Source organism: Bos indicus, chromosome 18, assembly GCF_029378745.1.
Source record: "Bos indicus isolate NIAB-ARS_2022 breed Sahiwal x Tharparkar chromosome 18, NIAB-ARS_B.indTharparkar_mat_pri_1.0, whole genome shotgun sequence".
Lineage (NCBI taxonomy): Eukaryota > Metazoa > Chordata > Mammalia > Artiodactyla > Bovidae > Bos > Bos indicus.
Genome location: NC_091777.1, coordinates 51,476,864 through 51,496,009, shown reverse-complemented (window position 1 = coordinate 51,496,009; position 19,146 = coordinate 51,476,864). Strand labels below are relative to the sequence as shown.

At 59.1% G+C, this 19,146-nt stretch overlaps 1 protein-coding gene across 2 annotated transcripts in view; it reads left to right on the top strand.

The window, feature by feature from the left end:
• Nucleotides 1–19,146, top strand: part of MEGF8 (multiple EGF like domains 8) — a 40,924-nt gene that overhangs the window by 6,357 nt on the left and 15,421 nt on the right. For both annotated transcript variants that reach the window (XM_019979238.2, XM_070771094.1), the window contains 27 exons: nt 254–417; nt 654–860; nt 1,827–2,007; nt 2,094–2,182; nt 2,891–3,306; nt 3,750–3,895; nt 4,016–4,138; nt 6,071–6,225; nt 6,561–6,680; nt 7,013–7,157; nt 7,287–7,450; nt 9,628–9,828; nt 10,207–10,407; nt 10,814–11,050; nt 11,848–11,966; nt 12,080–12,211; nt 12,303–12,416; nt 12,858–13,106; nt 13,603–13,802; nt 14,041–14,251; nt 14,346–14,595; nt 15,089–15,221; nt 16,678–16,925; nt 17,015–17,125; nt 17,285–17,403; nt 17,775–17,982; nt 18,499–18,679. In XM_019979238.2, coding sequence (XP_019834797.2) covers nt 254–417; nt 654–860; nt 1,827–2,007; nt 2,094–2,182; nt 2,891–3,306; nt 3,750–3,895; nt 4,016–4,138; nt 6,071–6,225; nt 6,561–6,680; nt 7,013–7,157; nt 7,287–7,450; nt 9,628–9,828; nt 10,207–10,407; nt 10,814–11,050; nt 11,848–11,966; nt 12,080–12,211; nt 12,303–12,416; nt 12,858–13,106; nt 13,603–13,802; nt 14,041–14,251; nt 14,346–14,595; nt 15,089–15,221; nt 16,678–16,925; nt 17,015–17,125; nt 17,285–17,403; nt 17,775–17,982; nt 18,499–18,679 — 4,824 coding nt within the window. The remainder of the gene's footprint in view (nt 1–253; nt 418–653; nt 861–1,826; nt 2,008–2,093; nt 2,183–2,890; nt 3,307–3,749; nt 3,896–4,015; nt 4,139–6,070; nt 6,226–6,560; nt 6,681–7,012; nt 7,158–7,286; nt 7,451–9,627; nt 9,829–10,206; nt 10,408–10,813; nt 11,051–11,847; nt 11,967–12,079; nt 12,212–12,302; nt 12,417–12,857; nt 13,107–13,602; nt 13,803–14,040; nt 14,252–14,345; nt 14,596–15,088; nt 15,222–16,677; nt 16,926–17,014; nt 17,126–17,284; nt 17,404–17,774; nt 17,983–18,498; nt 18,680–19,146) is intronic.

Below are 19,146 nucleotides of genomic sequence, written 5' to 3'. Positions count from 1 at the left end.
CGGCCTGATCTTAGGAGCCCTTCCCAGGGCTGATACTGTCCTTTCTTCTTTGAGCTTCTGTCCCTCTTGCTGTTGCAGCCCCATCCTCCCTGGGCTGGGAGCCTGGGAGCCCCTTGAAGGCAAAGCCCAGGCCTGACTCATCTCGGGGCCCTAGCATTGTGAGGAGCAGGGCTTGGTGTTTGTGGGTGGGCTGCGTGGAGGTGGGAAGGGGACGTCCACGTCTGAGCCCAGCCTCCCTGTTCTCACCGCGCAGCCCCGAGCTCCCAGCACCGGATCCTACTGGACTTCCTTTTCCTGGACACAGAATGCACTTATGACTACCTGTTCGTGTATGACGGTGACTCCCCCCGCGGGCCCCTGCTGGCCAGTCTGAGTGGGAGCACACGGCCTCCGCCCATCGAGGCTTCCTCGGGCAAGGTTGGTGGGGCTGGGCTGCGCGGCCATGGCTGGAGGAGCCAAGTGAGTGCGTAGGACATGGGGGTAGACACACAGAGGGAAACACGAGGCCGGGGCACTCGACATCCATCGGAAGGATACGGGGACAAAGAAAGGTGGAGAGAGACAAAGACAGGAGATGGGGTGCCCCAGGGTAGGGGGCGCAGGAGCAGACCCCGCTCCGTGCCACCCCAGAGCCCCGTACCCCGTGTCTGCAGATGCTGCTGCACCTCTTCAGCGATGCCAACTACAACCTGCTGGGCTTCAACGCCTCCTTCCGCTTCTCCCTGTGCCCGGGTGGCTGCCGCAGCCATGGGCAGTGCCAGCCCCCAGGGGTGTGTGTCTGCGAGCCGGGCTGGGGGGGCCCCGACTGCAGCCTGCAGGAGTGCTCAGCCTACTGCGGCAGCCATGGCACCTGCACCTCGGTGAGCCTGTCCCCCCGTGTCCCCCTGGACCCTGGCCTGTGGTCACACCTCCCACCCTCACCTCCTGGCTCTGACCCTGCCCCTGCCTGAGATAGCCCCTGCCAGCCTGCCCTCTCCCATGACGCTGACCGCCACCCCCCCCACCCCACCCCAGGACCCTGCTCCGTCCTACAGAATTCCCCTCTCCGTCCACACCCCACTCCCCACCTGTGACTCCATCCCACTCCACCAGGGGGCCCCTCCTCAGCTTGAACCCACTCCCAGCCTCACCTGTAACCCACCTGTCACCTGTGAACCCAGCTTCCTTCCTCTCGCCAGGCCCGACTCCACCTTCCCACCCCTCCACTCTGTCTGGCTTGGGCCCCCAGCTGTGACTTCTGACACCCCCCACCCCAAGTCTTTATTGAATTTGTTACAATATTGCTTGTTTCATGTTTTGGTTTTTTGGCTGCAAGGCACCTCTGCATTGGAAGGTGAAATCTTAACCACTAGGCTGCCAGGGAAATCCCATGATTTCTGACCTTTGACCACTGACCTGGGGCCTAAGCCGTGCATGTCCAGCTCTGGGACTGGATCAGCCTTGAGCCCTCTCTGCCTTGACCTCCCCGGACTTGAGTTCTTCCAGCCCAGGCCGACCCTGACCTCACCGCCGTCTTCTTTTTCTCCAACCCGTCTGTCTGTCTGTCCTCGTTTTTCTTTCTGGGTCTTTTTCCTTTTCTTTTCTCTGCTGGTCTGACTTCTCTCCACTCCTCTGCCTCCCTCCGGCTGTGTCTCTGTGTCCGTCTCTCCCTCTGTCTGCTGCCCTGTCTTGCTCCTGTCTCTCGCCTTGCCTCTCGGTTTTTCCATCTTCCCCTTTCGTGTTCATCTCTTTCCTTTTCACTTTCTGCTCCGCCTGTCTCACTCTGGCTCTTGTCTCTGTTCCCTGCCTGTCTGTCTGTCCCTGCCTGTGTGTCCCCTTGCCCCCAGCCCCTGGGACCGTGCCGCTGTGAGCCTGGTTTCCTGGGACGCGCCTGTGACCTGCACCTGTGGGAGAACCAGGGGGCTGGCTGGTGGCACAACGTGAGTGCCGGGGACCCCGCCTTCTCTGCCCGTATCGGGGCAGCCGGGGCCTTCCTGTCCCCACTGGGGCTGCTGGCTGTTTTTGGAGGTGAGCAGATGGCATGTGATCTGAGCCTGGGGTCTGGAGGCCTGGCAGCCTGTGGCCAGGGCCTGACACTGTCCTCCTCTCCATAGGCCAGGACCTCAACCGCGCGCTGGGGGACCTTGTCCTGTACAACTTCTCTGCCAACACCTGGGAGCGCTGGGACCTGAGCCCTGCCCCGGTACGGACCCCACCTCTGCCCCGCCAGGGGCGCCTGTCCCCTCTGCCGGAGCCAGCCAGGGCATCCCAGTTGCTGTTGTTCAGTTGCACAGTCGTGTCTGACTCTTTGCGACCCCAGGGACTGCAGCATGCCAGGCTTCCCCGTCCTTCATTATCTCCCCAAATTGGCTCGAACTTACACCCACTGAGTCGATGGCACTCCAGAGTGACCCTGTTACCCTGCACACCCCCAGCCCCTGCAGCTTTATGCAGGGTCACCGGCCCCTCCCACTTGTGCTTTTCTCTCTTCTTCCTTTATCTTCCTTTCTGCATCTTACCTCTCTGCGTGTCTCCTGTCTCTCTCTCGGTTCATCTTTCTGTTTTTTGTCTCTGACTCTGAGTCGTCTGCTCTTTTGGTCTCTGTGTCTCGCTCTCTGGGTTGTATCTCTGACTCTCTCTTGGTCTCTGTCACTCCTCCCTGACTGCTCCTTCTCTTCCTGTGTTTCTCTGCCACACCTCTCTTTGTGTTCACACGTGTCTGTCTCTCGGGATCTCTCTTCTTTTCTCTCTTGGCACGTGTCCGTCTCTCTCTCTGCCTCTATCGCATCTTCTGTCTTGTCTCTCCGTCCTGCTGTGTCTCGGCATTTCTGTCTGTCTGGCTGTCCTTGTCCTTCTGGGTGGCACCACCTGTTTCCCTCTCCATCTCTGCATCCTGGTCTCTTCGTCGCAGGCTGCCCGTCACTCCCACGTGGCTGTGGCTTGGGCCGGCTCCCTGGTGCTGATGGGCGGTGAGCTGGCTGATGGCACCCTCACCAGCGACATCTGGGCCTTTAGCCCGATGGGTGGCGGCCGCTGGGAGCTTCTGGCACCACCTGCCTCCAGTCCCTCGGGGCCGCCCGGCCTGGCAGGTCACGCAGCAGCCCTGGTGGACAACACGTGGCTCTATGTGTCTGGTGGCCGCACCCAGCACGACCTCTTCTCCTCCGGCCTCTTCCGTTTCCGCCTCGACGGCACCAGTGGGGGCTATTGGGAGCAGGTGATGCCAGCAGGTGGGCGGCCCCCTGCCGCCACCGGCCATTCCATGGTGTTCCATGCCCCCTCCCGTGCCCTGCTGGTTCACGGTGGACACCGGCCCTCCACTGCCCGGTGAGTGACCTGCCCTCCACCCCCACCTTGCAGAGCCGGGCCTGGGCCAACACCCCAGGCCTTTAGGCTCTAGCAGTCTTCGCCCACTGATAGACTCCTGCAGTCATTCAGCCACCCCTTCCTTTCTCCTTCACTCATTCATTTGCTCACCCACTCACCATTCTCTACTCTTGTCATCCAACCTCTTGGTCACATGCTTCCCCATGCACGCCCACTCGCCCATCCATCCACCTCACCTCTGCTTGGTGTCCAGCCCTGGCTAGATTATGCAGGGAACCCAGAAATCTGTCGGACTTGGGTCCTGCCTGTGAGTTGCTGCTAGTTCCAAGAGGATAAATATCCAGTAAAGCCAGTCTCAACCCTGGGGGATCATGACTCCTAAGAGCCCAGAGGAGGGAGAGGCCCTTCCTGCCCTGAGCCCCTCTCCTACCCGCCCCTGACAGATTCTCTGTGCGGGTGAACTCCACCGAGCTCTTCCATGTGGATCGGCGCGTGTGGACCACCCTGAAGGGCCGGGAGGGACTTCACGGCCCACGGGAGCGAGCCTTCCACACGGCCAGCGTCCTGGGCAACTACATGCTGGTCTATGGTGAGGAGGCTCCCCGTCCCCGCCCGCCTGCCAAGGGCCTGCGTCTGAGCTGAGACCCCCTGCATGGACGCCCTCACCTCCCCTAGGCTGGCCAGCTGTGCCCCTCTCCTCCTTCCCCAGGGGGCAACGTGCACACCCACTACCAGGAGGAAAAGTGCTATGAAGACGGCATCTTCTTCTACCACCTGGGCTGCCATCAGTGGGTGTCAGGGGCTGAGCTTGCCCCTCCAGGAACTCCAGAGGGTGAGTGGCCCATCTGTTTCTGTCAGGGGCTCCTGAAGGTCACTCATGCCCCCACAGTGATGTGGGACTTTGGGCAGAAACCACCCGGTCCTGTTTGGAGCTGGCCTCAGGAGGCATGGCGGCACTGGGGGCAGGACCAGGGCGTTGTTGCTGTGGAAATGGGAGACGTATTCAGTAGCATCAGATCTGGGCTGCAATTGAGGTTTTGCCAGTTTTCAGCCATCCCAGGGAACTGCCTCCAAAGAAGCGCCTTTCTCAAGATCAGACAGTGGGAAAACGCTGAAGCGGAATGGTCATTCCTCAACAACCTTTTGTATAAAAGCCATCATTTAATCTCTCTGTACCTCAGCTTCCCCCTCTGTAAACTGTAATAACACTTAAACCTCTGGGACGTGGTGAGAATAAATTGATAAAGTGAAGAACAAGTGAGCACCGTCCAGGAAGGGCCCAACACACTGTCCTAAGAGTGCAGGGCCAGAGGGCTCACTTGAGGGCGCATGGAGAAGCCTTGCAAGCTCAGGAGATCAGGGGCAGCTTTGCAAATGGGAAGAAAGTCACAGGCCCTCTCCTCGGAAAGACACTTGTGTGCACAAGCCAGGTATATCCTTTCAGCGGGCTCTGGACTTCCCAGAGGCCCATCTGTTCTCCCCACCCTATTGAATAGAAGGGTGGGGACAAAGGGCAAGCGTAAGAGAAGGGACAGTAACATTTAAGGGGTGGGCAGGAGGAGGGGTCCCTAAGGAACTGTTTGACCGTCAGAAATAAAGCCTTGGCCTAGCATTGGAGGCCTCCCATCCCAGCCCCGCTTTAGGCTCCCTCACTAGATAGCCCAGAGTGTGAGGCTTCTGGAGGCCTCTTCTTTGTAGATTTTGACCCCTGGGCCAGGTCCCCTGAACTTACAGAGCAAATAGGTAAGAGAGTGAAGGAGTCACCAATCCCTGACCTCTTACCCATCAGTCAGGACTCTTGGTTGTATGCGACAGAAAGCCCACTGCTTAAGCAAAAAGAAGAATGTCTTGACTCCCTTGAGTGAAAACTGGCTGCAGGCTGGCCTGGATCCAGGTGGGCGTGTGATGGCCTCAGCCATGTCTCTCTCCAGTTCTCAGTCTCCCGGTTTCCTTCTGTCTCTGGCAGGTTTGCTTTTGTAGATGGTCACCAGCAGCTCTGTGATTATATTCGCCCCCCTTAAAATGCCTGGAGAGAGGGGACAGATGTATATCAATGGCTAATTCATATTGATTTATGGCAGAAACCAACACAATATTGTAAAGCAATTATCCTTTAATTAAAAATAAAATAAATTTTTAAAAAATGCCTGGGAAAAAGACAGTGTCTTTTCCCCAAGAATAGTAGGAATTACGTTCCCTGCCTGAACTAGTCACTGACTCTGATCAGCCTGGGCTCAAGCCCCACTGCTGCCAGAGTCCAGGCCAGCTCGACTTGAGCCTTGGGGAGTGTGAGTGGGAGGGTTGGTTTCCCAGAGGAAATGCAGAGGCTGTCCCTGGAGGGAGGCGGGTGTCGGACAGATGCGAGCCATGTAGCCCACCTCAGCTCCCCGAGGGCAAGGTTCCGTTTACAGAGGAGGAAAGCAGGACTCAGAAAAATCTAGTCTCTTGCCCAAGGTCACACAACTAGTCAGCAGTTGATCTGTGATTTGAAAGCCAGGAAGTGGTAGACCCAGGATTTGAACCCAAGTCCTGATCCCAGAGAGCATGCTCTGTCTGAAAGATGACTCGGGCAGTGGTGTGGGAGCTACAGGACGTGAGAGAACTTGGGCCAGAGCAGGGCCAGGCAGGCTGGGAGTGTTGCATTGGACAAGTGGGGTCGAAGCATGGGGGGGGTCAGGGGTGGTCCTCTAGGTGGGTAACCATGAAGGTGAGAGGGGGAGTTGGGGGGTGGTCTCATGTCCTTGAGGGGTCTGTATTCTCCTAGGCCGAGCAGCGCCTCCTAGTGGCCGGTACTCACACGTGGCGGCTGTGCTTGGTGGCAGTGTCCTGTTGGTGGCCGGGGGGTACAGTGGCCGGCCTCGTGGGGACTTGATGGCCTACAAAGTGCCCCCCTTTGTGTTCCAGGCGCCTGCTCCAGACGTGAGCACTGGGGTGACCGGGAGAGGGTGGCTGAGGAGGAGGTGGCCTGGTTCCCATGGTTAAGGGAAGTTGTGGGCGGAGGGTCCCTGGGAGAAAGGGAAGAGATCCGGAGGGCTGTGACAGGAGGGAGGTCAGACCCCAGGTCCAGGGGAAGAGAAATGGTGATCCCTGGGGCTGAGGGCAGAGGAGCAGTGGTCCCTGGGGCTGCAGAGAAGTGGACGGGGGTCCTCAATGATCTGAGCAGTTGGGGTCCCCTGGAACCATCAGGGTGAGTGGGGGTGTGGGAGAAGGCGCCAGGTCTGAGCACCCTCTCCTCCCTGCCCACCTCTCTGCAGTACCACTTGGACTATTGCTCCATGTACACGGACCACAGCGTCTGCTCCCGAGACCCCGAATGCAGTTGGTGTCAGGGGGCCTGCCAAGCCGCCCCGCCTCCTGGGACTCCCTCAGGGGCTGTGAGTGACTGTCCTCGTCCTCTGTCCCCTAGCACAAGACCTGGTCCTCAGTGTCGTCTTCTGCCTAAACCAAGTTGAGACGGAGTTTGCTGCACTTGGGAGACTCATTTTCACTCTTGAGATGGGAATTCCTGACCCTTCACCCTCTTCCCCATCCTTTTGTACTTCTGATCTGTCCCTAGATCCCCCACCCCGTCCTCTTGATCTTTCTGGTTCCAAGTCGGCTCTCAGTCCCTTTCTTCAGTTTCCTGACCTTTCTGCCCCAAGACTCCTGAATCCCAGGTCCCTTAAGCTCCCGTGGGTGGTGACTGCCATGTGTCCCTTCTCTGTAGTGTCCGGCTGCCAGCTGCCTGGGCCTGAGCCGTCTCCTGGGTGACTGCCAGGCCTGCCTGGCGTTCAGCAGCAGTGCGGCTCCCCCCCAGGGGCCCGGTGCCCTGGGCTGGTGCGTGCACAATGAGAGCTGCCTCCCTCGGCCTGGTAAGTGTCCAGTAGCAGCGTTAGCGGCGGGGGGGGGGGGGGGGGGGGGGGGCGGGGGGGAGGTGGTGGTGGGGGGCACCTCAGCCACCGCACACCGACTTCCCTCTCCCGACCCTCCTGTCCCCACAGAGCAGGCCCGCTGCCGCGGGGAGCAGATCTCCGGCACCGTGGGCTGGTGGGGGCCCACTCCTGTCTTTGTGACCTCCCTGGAGGCCTGTGTCACCCAGAGCTTCCTGCCTGGCCTGCACCTGCTCACCTTCCAGCAGCCACCCAACGCCTCCCAGCCTGACAAGGTGGGGAAGCCAGGGTGAGGAGCCCAGCATAGAGTGTCGAAGGGCCTGGTCTTAAGATTTCTCATTTTTTTAAAATGGATCTTTTTAAAAAAAAAAACTTTTAAAATTTGTTTATTTATCTTTGGCTTTGGCTGTGCTGGGTCTTCATGGCTGTGTAGGCTTTTCTCTAGTTGCAGAGGGCAGAGGCTGCTCTCTAGATTCGGTGCACAGGCTTGTCACTGTGGGGTGGCTTCTCTTGTGGGGAGGACGGGCTCCTGGGCGTGTGGGCTTCGGTAGTTGCAGCACGCAGGCTCAGCAGTTGTAGCTCTCAGGGTCTCGAGCACAAGCTCAGTAGTTGTGGCACAGGGGCTTATTTGCTCCATGGCACGTGGGATCTTCCCGGACCAGGGATTGAACTTGTGTTTCCTGCATTGGCAAGGTGGATTCTTTACCACTGAGCCACCAGGGAAGCCCTCACGTGGACCTTTATCACTCTTGTGTTTACCCCTTAAGTCTTCACATTCAAGGATCTGATTTTCCCTATTGACTTAATTTTTTTTTTTTTCCTGAAAAACTGTGGTGAGATAACACATAACATAAAATTTACCCTTAGTGATATTTAGCACATTCACGATATGGTGCAACTGTCACCACTCTCTAGTTTGAAAATATTTTTATCACCCCAAGGGGAAGCCCCAGATCCATTAAGGTACCACTCTCCGCTCCTCTCTCCCTTTGGCCTCTGGCAGCCACTGACCAAATCCACTGTATCTGGATTTGTTAACCCTGAATAGGTCGTACGATGGAATCGTATAATACATGGCCTTTTGTGTGTGGCTTCATCCACTCAGCAAACGTTTTCGAGGCTCATCCGTGTAGTGGCACGTGTCAGAGCTTCATTCCTTTCCTAAAAAATCATTTGTTTGTTGTGCTGGGTCTTCGTTGCTGTGGGTGGGCTCTCTGCAGCTGCAGTGAGGGGGACAGTCTGTTGCATTGCACGGGGGTCTCATTGCAGTGGCTTCTCTTGTTGCAGAGCACAGACTCGAGGTGCACGGGGCTCAGTAGTTGTGGCACATTTGAATTTCTAATCTATCCTTCCACAGTTTACCCATTCAAATATGAGTAAATTGATATTTAATTATTTTTGTTTCTTGCGGAAAAAGTAACATGCCGCCTACACTGTACTGCTGCTTTCCTTTTTTTTCTTGGTGTATCCTGGCAAGCTTCCCATAGCAGAACTTGGGAAACATTCTCTCTCTCTCTTTTTAACAGCTTCATAATATTCCATTTACATTCGAATGCCGTAGTGTTCTAGTTTATTTAAACAGTCTCCCGTGGGCTTTCCCAGGTGGCCTAGTGATAAAGAATCTGCCTGCCAGTGCAGGAGACATAAGAGATACTGGTTTGATCCCTGGATTGGGAAGATCCCCTGGAGGAGGGCATGGCAACCCACTCCAGTATTCTTGCCTAGAGAATCCCATGGACAGAGGAGCCTGTTGGGCTATGGTTCATAGGGTTGCAAAGAGTCAGGCACAACTGAAGCAACTTAGCATGCACGTACCCATGATGAATACTTGGGTTGTTCCCCCTTTCACAATTATAAAAACACATACTAGCAGTAAATCATGTAATACGTCCGTTGCTCTCAATGTTGGATCTGGACTCCTTTTTTTAATCTTTTTAACTTATAACTTACATACTGGTTCATTTTACAACAAAGAACAGGATACATAGGGTGAGGTCCTGAAGGGATCTCATCTTCTGTCCCCACGGAGTTGGGGTGAGACATCTTCCTAGAACATGAGTGTGTTCACTAACCTGTAACCTGGAAGTTTTCCAAACCCCCTAGTTAAGGGAGCTGGACTCTTAAGGGCTTAAGTGGAAAGATAGGATGTTGAGGAAGAAGCTGCTGAGAGGTCCAGGGCCCTGGAGTTTAATGAGAGGTGGAGATGAGCAGGGCCTGGAACCCTGCTGTCTGCTCTCCGATTTGGAGCCCAGCTCCCTTCCTAGAGTGACGATGGGTGAGCTGTCTGTCACCCCTGCACCCCTAATCCTGGCCTCAGACTCCCATTTAGTAAAACAGAAGAGGAGATTAGGTTGCTTGGTCTCTTCGGTTCGGCTGTGGCTGGAGAGGCCTGAGACGCACGGGGCCGGGCAGAGAAGTCCTCAAGCTCACCTCCCCTGCTTGGCCGGCACAGGTCTTGATCGTCCGCAGCACGACCATCACCCTGACGCCGAGCTCAGAGACCGACGTGTCCCTGGTCTACCGTGGCTTCATCCACCCGCTGCTGCCGGGAGGCCCTGGGGGGTCTGGGGCTGAGGATGTGGCCGTGTGGGCCCGGGCCCAGCGCCTGCATGTGCTGGCCCGGATGGCCCGGGGCCCGGACACAGAAAACATGGTAAGAATGCCTGGGACACTCAGCAGGCTATTTGTGGTAAATACAGGGGGCATGGGTGTGTGGCAGGGAGTCGCACTGGGGAGAATCTGGAGGCCTGGGATATATCCTTAGTGGAGGGAGGGCCTGGGGGGTCTTCATTTGAACAGAATTGGAGGGGAATTTTGAAAAAAGTGGAAGCTCTCAGTTACCAGGTCAGACTCCCCTGAGTAGAAGGTGGGTCGCTGGGAGGTTTGGGGGTGCTGGGAGGTTCTTAGGGTCTAAGGAACTCAGGCCCTCTTCTTCCCTGGAGGGGGTAGGTGCTTGGTGGGTTTGGGGCTCTTGGGGATTTCAGGAGCCAGAGTGTGGGTGGCACATTCAGGGGCCTCATCTGTCCCCCAGGAGGAGGTGGGGCGCTGGGTGGCACAGCAGGAGAAGGAGACGAGGCGGCTGCAGCGCCCAGGGTCAGCTCGCCTCTTCCCACTGCCCGGCCGGGGCCACAAGTATGCAGTAGAGATCCGGGGCCAGCTCAATGGCTCAGCAGGCCCCGGGCACAGTGAGCTCACCCTGCTGTGGGACCGGACTGGCGTGCCAGGTGGCAGCGTAAGTACCCAGACGCCCTGGACTTGCTGAACCCAGGGCCATGAATTAACTCCCTTGACCCTCACCTCTTACTTGTTGACTCCTGAACTCTGGGCCTTACCTTGAACCTCCCAGACCCCAGTATCTGACCTCCAGAGTCTGACCCCTCGCCACATCTCCGAGGCCTCCCACCCTGACCTCGCTGACCCTGACTTCTGCCCTCCCTACTTTGACCTCTGATCTCTAGATTCTCTCAAACCCCGATCCCTTTAGTCTCCCAGTGGCCTAGATCCTGACTTTTTTGCATGTCCAAATTCTCAGCCTTGTCTCCAAACCCTTAAGTCTTTGGCTCCAAACACTGATCCCTGTCCCAAACCTTGACCTGGAGCATGGAGCCCTCACCCTCCTCTGACACCCTCACCCCCAGGAGATCTCCTTCTTCTTCCTGGAACCCTACCGCTCGTCGGCCTGCGCCTCCTACTCCTCCTGCCTGGGCTGCCTGGCAGACCAGGGCTGCGGCTGGTGCCTGGCCAGCGCCACCTGCCACCTGCGCCAGAGCGGCGCCCACTGTGGGGACGCTGGGGCCGGCGGGTCCCTGCTCGTGCTGGTGCCTGCCCTCTGCCCGCTCTGCGAGGAGCATCGCGACTGCCACGCCTGCACCCAGGTGCGCACCAGGCTGCAGCGGGGAGGTCTCGGAGCGGAGTTGGCCAGAGCAGGCGACTCAGCCCTGGGGGGTGGGTCCCCAGGACTGGCTGAGGGACCCTGGGTAGTGGTGAGGGCAGACAGCTGGGGCGCTTGTTGTTAGCAGGTGAGAGTCAGGTGGGAGAGGGGCTGGAGAGCGGGCTTGACATAGGCATGACTCTGCACGTGGCAGGGACTGGAGAACTGAGCTGGACATCTCTGCACCAGAGGGGCGTTATCCGCTGGACAGCAGAGCCTGAGAACAGGTCTTAAGGCCTGCTGGCTTCAGAAGTTCAAGTCACGTAGTCAGCCCTTCACTTCCTTCCGTTCCACATTCCTTGGGAGGGTCAAGGGAGCCTCAAGGGCTCCAGACTTTCACCCCCCACCCCCACCCTGGGCACTCGAGTCCCAAGGGGAAGGAGAACACCTTCCTGTCCCCACCGCACCGCCATCCCTCAGCTCAACAGAGATTGCCAAAGAGCCTTTCCTGTGCTTCTGTTGGGGCTGGTGCCAGCTCCTGGACCAGTGAGGCCGGGGGGAGGGAGGGTGACCCCTCGCCCATCTCTGGATCCTGGGGATTGGGTCAGCCCCACCTGGACCACACAAAGTGGCGCTACTGCCCCAAAAGCGAGCCGTGCGGGTCAGGTGGAACCCGTGGATCTCCCTGGCTGCAGGAGGGAGGCGGGCTTGGACCAGGGATCTGTGAGCCGGTGCTGGGAGCCTGGCGCCAGGAGGCCCAGGGGAAGCTTCAGCTGGGCTCTTCCTCTTCTGTCCTCCCAGGACCCCTTCTGTGAGTGGCATCAGAGCACCAGCCGCAAGGGGGACGCGGCGTGCAGCCGGCGCGGCCGGGGTCGGGGTGCCCTGAAGAGTCCGGAAGAGTGCCCCCCACTCTGCAGCCAGTGAGCTCCGCTGGGCTCAGGGAGAGGGCGTGTGAGGGTGTGTGGGGGGCCGGGCTGCGCCCTGACCCGGTGCCCCCCGTGCCCCCGTGCCCCTGTGCCCTGCCTGCCCCCAGGCGCCTGACCTGTGACGACTGCCTGGCCAACTCGAGCCAGTGCGCCTGGTGCCAGTCCACCCGCACCTGCTTCCTGTTCGCCGCCTACCTGGCCCGGTACCCGCACGGGGGCTGCCGAGGCTGGGACGACAGGTGCGGGCGGGCGGCAGGGGCGCGGAAGGGGAGGGTGGAGGTGGGGCGGGGCGGGGGTAGCTCGGGCGGCCTCACACCCGCCTCCCCACAGCGTGCACTCGGAGCCTCGGTGCCGGAGCTGTGACCGCTTCCCGAGCTGTCACGAGTGTCTGCAGAGCCATGAGTGTGGCTGGTGTGGAAACGAGGACAACCCCACGCTGGGCCGGTGAGGGGGCGGGGCCGGGGGCGGGGCCGCGGGGGCTCGCTGCCCACCCTGATTCTCACGGCCTCTTTGTTTCTCTGCCCCTTGGCCTTTTTCTCTGTTCTTCTCCCCCTTCTCTCTCTCTTTCTTCTCCCTCCCAACTCTTTCCCTGTTTCTGTGACTTGTTTTCTCTCATCTTCCCTTCTGTTTTCTTTCTTCTGATCTTTGTGTTTCTCCTCTGTCTCCCTTTGTCTAAATCCGCCCGCCCCGCCCCCGTCCTTTAAAATCGTTTTTGCCTGGCTTCCCTGGGGTTTTCTCTGCCTCTCTTCCATTTCTCCTGTCTGTCTCCATATTCATCTTTGTGTCTCTCTGGTTTATCTCCTCTCTCCCTGTCCCTGTCTCTCTGTCTCTCTCCTTACCTTGCTACTCCACCCCAATCGCCTTCTTCAACCCCACTCCCCGCAGTTGCCTCCAGGGGGACTTCTCAGGGCCTCTGAGTGGGGGGAACTGCTCCCTGTGGGTCGGGGAGGGCCTGGGGCTGTCTGTGGCCCTCCCCGCCCGCTGGGCGTATGCCCGCTGTCCGGATGTAGACGAGTGCCGCCTGGGCCTGGCGCGGTGCCACCTGCGGGCGACCTGCCTGAACACACCCCTCAGCTACGAGTGTCACTGCCAGAGGGGCTACCAGGGCGATGGCGTCACTTACTGCAACCGCACGTGAGTGGGGCCTGGGTTTCCATGGAGACATCGGCCCAGGGCGGGTCCGGGTGGAGACGCTGGGAGGAACTGATCCTGGTGTTAGGCTGCCTTCCCCGGAGCAAGCCTCCCCAGTGAGCCTTGGGTTTTTACCTGGCAGAACAGGCCCTCATTAGAGCGACAGGGTCCTCAGTGTTACACAGTTACTGTGGAGACGGGTCACCCTTGGACTGGAGGCCGCAGTTGCCATAGAGATGGAGGAGGACCAAGTTGAAAGGGGTTTTCACAGAGAACAGACCACCAGTGGTGATATTTGGTTTCTATAGAGACAGGAGTTACTACATGTGATGGGGTTACCTTGGAGACAGGGCCACCCACGGAGTCCAGGATCCTGGAACAGGCAGTAGCTTCTGATGGTGTTGCCATGGAGATACTGGGGTGGAGCCGGGAGAGGGGTGGATGCCTTGGGGGCTCCAGGCCTGCCCATCCTTCCCCCACCCCCACCACGCCCCCTCAGGTGCCTGGAGGACTGTGGCCACGGTGTGTGCAGCGGCCCCCCAGACTTCACCTGCGTGTGTGACCTGGGCTGGACATCAGACCTGCCCCTTCCCACGCCGGCCCCCGGCCCCCCCGCCCCCCGCTGTTCGCGGGACTGTGGCTGCAACTTCCACAGCCACTGCCACAAGCGGGGGCCCGGCTTCTGCGATGAGTGCCAGGGTGAGCAGCCAGCCCGCTGGCCTCGGGCACCTCCCTGGGGCTCCTGAGTCCCCACCCCCAGCTCCAGGTCCCTCGGTCCCACTGCCTGTTCAGCACCCGCCCTCCCTCCTGGTATCTGCACTTCCTCCTCAGTCTGGGTCCCAGTTGCCCTGCTTTGAGCCAGGTGGGGTCAGACAGGGTTGGGCTCCTTCCTGCCTTGGCCCCTGACCCTGCCTCCTGCCCGCGGGGACCTCCACAGACTGGACATGGGGGGAGCACTGTGAGCGGTGCCGGCCTGGAAGCTTCGGGAACGCCACAGGCTCCGGCGGCTGCCGGCCCTGCCAGTGCAACGGGCATGGGGACCCTCGCCGAGGCCACTGTGACAACCTCAGCGGGCTCTGCTTCTGCCAGGATCACACCGAGGGTGCCCACTGCCAGCTCTGCTCCCCTGGCTACTACGGGGACCCTCGGTGAGCCAGGGGCCAGCCAGGCCGGGGTGCGAGGCAGGGACGTGGCGGGCTAGGACAGGACTGATCTGACGCTGCCTTTCCTCTCTCCCCCCAGGGCAGGTGGCTCCTGCTTCCGGGAGTGTGGGGGTCGTGCCCTCCTCACCAACGTGTCCTCAGTGGCACTGGGCTCACGCCGGTTTGGGGGGCTCCTGCCTGCAGGTGGCGGGGCAGCAAGAGCGGGGCCTGGCCTGTCCTACTGTGTGTGGGTTGTCTCGGCCACTGAGGTGCTGCAGCCCTGTGCCCCCGGGACCCTCTGTCCCCCGCTTACCCTCACCTTCTCCCCCGACAGCAGCACCCCGTGCACGGTGAGCACCAAGGGCGCTCATGACAGGCCCACTTTCCCCCACCCAGGGGGAACCTTCAGACAGACCCTGGCCCCCATGTCCCTCCCAACTCTATTCCTCAGGCCCCTACCCCTCTGTTCCTCAGCCCACAGACCCTCCCACTTCCCAGGCTGCCTCCTGTTTCCTGGACCCCAGTTTCCCATTCCCCAGTCCAGGCATAGTAAACGTTTGTACCTTGAGGGCCAACTCTGATCGATTGGTAGTGGCTGCCAGGATCTGTGTATTGAGAGACTCCATGCACAAGTGCCTGATTGATTAACCATGTCTGCTGTCAACACAGGCGTGGGAATGGTGGCCTCCATGCCACAGCGTGACAGTCAGATTAGGTGGTTCAAGCAGCTTTTGCCCCCATCTCAGATTGCTCTCTCTTTTTGAGCTCCTCTCCTCCCAGACCCCAAGCATAGCTTTGTCTCTTCCTCATCATCCCCTGATCCTTGACTCTTCACCCCTCTAGCTGAGCTATGTCCTGGCCTTTGATGGATTCCCACGCTTCCTAGACACTGGTGTCGTCCAGTCGGACCGTAGCCTCATCGCTGCGTTTTGCGGCCAGCGGCGGGACCGGCCCCTCACTGTGCAGGCCCTGTCTGGTATGGGCACTGGGGGAATGGGACCGCTGTCCGGGACTGTCCTTTGTCCCTGTACTTTGCTGCCTGAGGTGGGCTCAAGACCCAGCCTGACTGTCCCAGCAACTGATTTGCTGGGTGATGCGATCCTTGCCACCTCTGGGTCTCAGTTTCTTCAGCTGAAGATTGTACTGCCTGGGTTATGTTTCTGGAAAGAAGGTCCAAATGGGGGACACAGAATGTAGCTGGTGTGGCCCCTGAGCATCTCTCTCCTCAGCCTAGTGGTTCTCAACCAGGAGTGACTTTGCCCCTTGGGGTATTTGGCTGTGTCTGGTGATGTTCTGATTGTCACGATTGGAGGTACTACTGGTATCCCATGGTTAGGGGTATCCCATGGGTGGGGGCCAGAGATGCTGCTCTGCAGTGAAAGGGCCCACGTTTGAAGTGCTTCTCTTCATGTTGTAAAACCAAGTGGCTGCAAGGTTGTGAGAGGGCAGAGTTGGAGCTGTTCTGCTGGCGATGGCATGCAAGCCCAGACCCTGCACAGCGAGCTTCTAGAGCTGAGGGGTCCTCTGTGTCATTTCACCCAGCAAACATTTACTGAGCACCCAGCTGTCAAGCTGGGCCTGCCTGGGCTCCATGCTGGGCGTGTCGAAGGGAATCAGGGACACAGGCACTGCCTTCATGGACTCACAGCAGAAGGGGACGTGACAAACAGCAGTGAACAAATTATAGTCAGAATAGTGACACTTTTTTGAGAAGGAACGAGAGGAAATGGAAAGGACTGGGGACCTGGCCTGTCTGGGGAGGTGAGGAAGGATTCTTTGCAGAAGTGAAATTTTACTTGAGGCCTGAAGGGGGCGGTGTGGGCAAGGATGACTACTGAGGGAGGCATAGCAGATGCCTGCCCAGGCTCTGAGACCTGCCAGCCCAGGAGACGCGGGTTCGATCCCTGGGTCAGAAAGATTCCCCTGGAGAAGGAAATGGCAACCCACTCCCTTATTCTTGCCTGGGAAATCCAGTGGACAGAGGAACCCTGCAGGCTACAGTCCAGGGAGTCGCAAAGAGTCGGACACGACTTGGCGACTAAACAACGACAAACAATAACTTCCTATTCTGAGAATAGGAAGCTGGTCAGTGGTGCTGGAGTGCAAAGAGCTGGGAGGGTGAGAGGTGATGCGATCAGAGAGCCCGCAGGCCTACCGACTCTGTATTTTTAAAAAATATTTATTTATTTGGCTGCACTGGGTCTTAGTTGTAGCACGAGCTTAGTTGCAACATGTGAGCTCTTAATTGGCAGCATGCAGTTAGTTGTGGCGTGTGGGATCTAGTTCCCTGATCAGGGATCGAACCCATCCCCCCCTGCATGGGGAGCGCGGAGTCTCAACCACTGGACCACCAGGGACGCCCAACCCCTGTCTCTTTGGATATCACTTTGTTGTGGTCTTGTGATGAACCTCTGGACTCTCTCCTCCAACAGGGCTGCTGGTACTGCACTGGGAGGCCAATGGCTCCTCATCCTGGGGCTTCAATGCCTCCGTGGGCTCTGCCCGCTGTGGGTCAGGGGGCCCCGGGAGCTGCCCTGTCCCCCAGGAGTGTGTGCCCCAGGATGGGGTCCCAGGTGCTGGACTCTGCCGGTGTCCCCAGGGCTGGGCTGGCCCGCACTGCCGCATGGCTGTGTGTCCTGAGAACTGTAATGCCCACAACGGGGCGGGGACGTGTAATCAGGTACGGGTAGAAGAGAGCAAGCCAGGTGGGATGGAGGGTGGGGGTGGTAATCAGGGCAACCCCCCCCAGCTGCTTCTGCTGTCCCCCAGAGCCTGGGCGTGTGCGTCTGTGCTGAGGGCTTTGGGGGTCCTGACTGTGCCACGAAGCTGGATGGTGGGCAGCTGGTCTGGGAGACCCTCATGGACAGCCGCCTCTCAGCTGTGAGTTATGGACACCACTCCCCAGGGAGGTGCCGGGCAGCGCGCCTCCTGGATCATTCTCCCCGCTCCACTCCCCAGACTACCCCCAGAGACCCTGTACCCAGCCTGCCACTTGGTAATGACCTCCCCTGAGCCCTCCTGTCCGCGCCCCACCCCCAGGACACTGCCAGCCGCTTCCTGCACCGCCTGGGGCACACGATGGTGGAGGGACCTGATGCCACCTTGTGGATGTTTGGGGGCCTGGGCCTGCCCCAGGGGCTGCTGGGAAACCTGTATAGGTGAGGACGGCCCTGGGAAGGTGGGACGCCTGAATGACAAAAGGTCTCCTCAGGGGAGGCTGAGACGCCTGTCCCATAAGAGTCCCCTGTGGGGGGTGCAGAAAAGTCTCCACAGGTGCAGGGTACCTCAAAGGATGCTGGGATGCTTGCACAGGAGGCTTACCTCATGGGCTGGGGTGCTTACTGGGGTGGTGGTACCCCAGAGGATGGCACAGTGATTGTCATAGAAGGGTCACCTTAGGGGTGTTGGGGTACCTACCAAGTGGGGGGTGATCCCAGGGGATGCTGGGGTACAGTGGGGGGATGTCACCCCAGGGGATTATGGGCTGACTGCCACATAGTGAGGCTGCTTTTTTGCATCTTGGCCCCAGGTACTCAGTGAGTGAACGGCGGTGGACACAGATGTTGGCAGGAGCCGAGGATGGGGGCCCAGGCCCCTCCCCTCGCTCTTTCCACGCTGCTGCCTACGTGCCTGCTGGCCGTGGGGCCATGTACCTGCTGGGGGGGCTCACAGCTGGGGGCATCGCCCGGGACTTCTGGGTCCTCAACCTCACCACCCTGCAGTGGCGGCAGGAAAAGGTAAGCATCTCAATCCCCAGGTCCCCACAGCCAGGCTCCAGCAGGGATGGCAAGAGCAGCTCTAGCCATCCTTGCCCCCGGAGGAGGACGCTTCCTCCTGGGGCCCCAGCACAAGTCCCAGAAGTTGAATTTCCTTGGCCATCCTGGGTCACACTTAATTCCTGAGCCAGTCCCCAGCCAAGGGGATGTGACCCTCTGGGTGGCCAGGCTGGGACACAGTCCCCTTGTCGAGCTGGTATACTCAGCCCTGTGCAGCCAGAGTAAGAGCCGGGGAGCAAGGGCTTCCCAGAGGAACCCTGGGCTATTCCCACCTGAAGAAGTGACACCAAGCAGGCAGAAATAGTGATAGGTCTGCTTGTCTGCCGGGACCATGACTGGTGGGAAGGCCTGGGGTCTGACCTGTACCCCCTTAGCGGTTCAAGGGGAGAATGGGGAGCTCTGAGCCTTGCTTCTACGCACAAAATGACCCCTGATCTCTGCCCCTCTCCCTGGTGACCTCCACCCTTCATCCCCCAGGCCCCTCAGACTGTGGAGCTGCCAGCCGTTGCTGGTCACACGCTTACTGCCCGCCGAGGCCTATCTCTGCTCCTGGTGGGTGGTTACTCCCCGGAAAATGGCTTCAACCAGCAGCTGCTTGAGTACCAGCTGGCGACTGGCACCTGGGTGTCCGGGGCTCAGAGCGGGACACCCCCCACAGGTGGGCCTGGGGACAGGGCACGGCGTTGGGGCTGGGCACAGCGCTTTTGACTCGACTGTCCTCTCTACCCACTCCTGTACTCTGTGGTCACTGCCTCCTACACCTGTTGTCTCTCTGTGTACCCCGTCACTCACCCACCTTCTCAGGATGCTGTCTTTTGAGAAGTTCAGTTTCTCTCCTTACCCCTCCCAGACTTCATGAGAAGCTGCCCCACCTCCTGCCTAGTAGCAGTGGGGCACTTTCCCTCTCCCAGGCTCTAGAACACTGCCCCTCAGGTATTTTCCTTTCTCTCCCTCTCCTCTTCCTTTCTTTCTTTGGCTACACCGGATCTTAGTTGTAGCACATGGGATCTTTCGATGTGGTGCACAGACTGCCTAATTGTGGCGCACAGGCTCAGGAGTTGTAACATGAGGGCTCTGTAGTTCCATGGCCTGTGGGATCTTTGTTCCCCAACCAGGAATCAAACT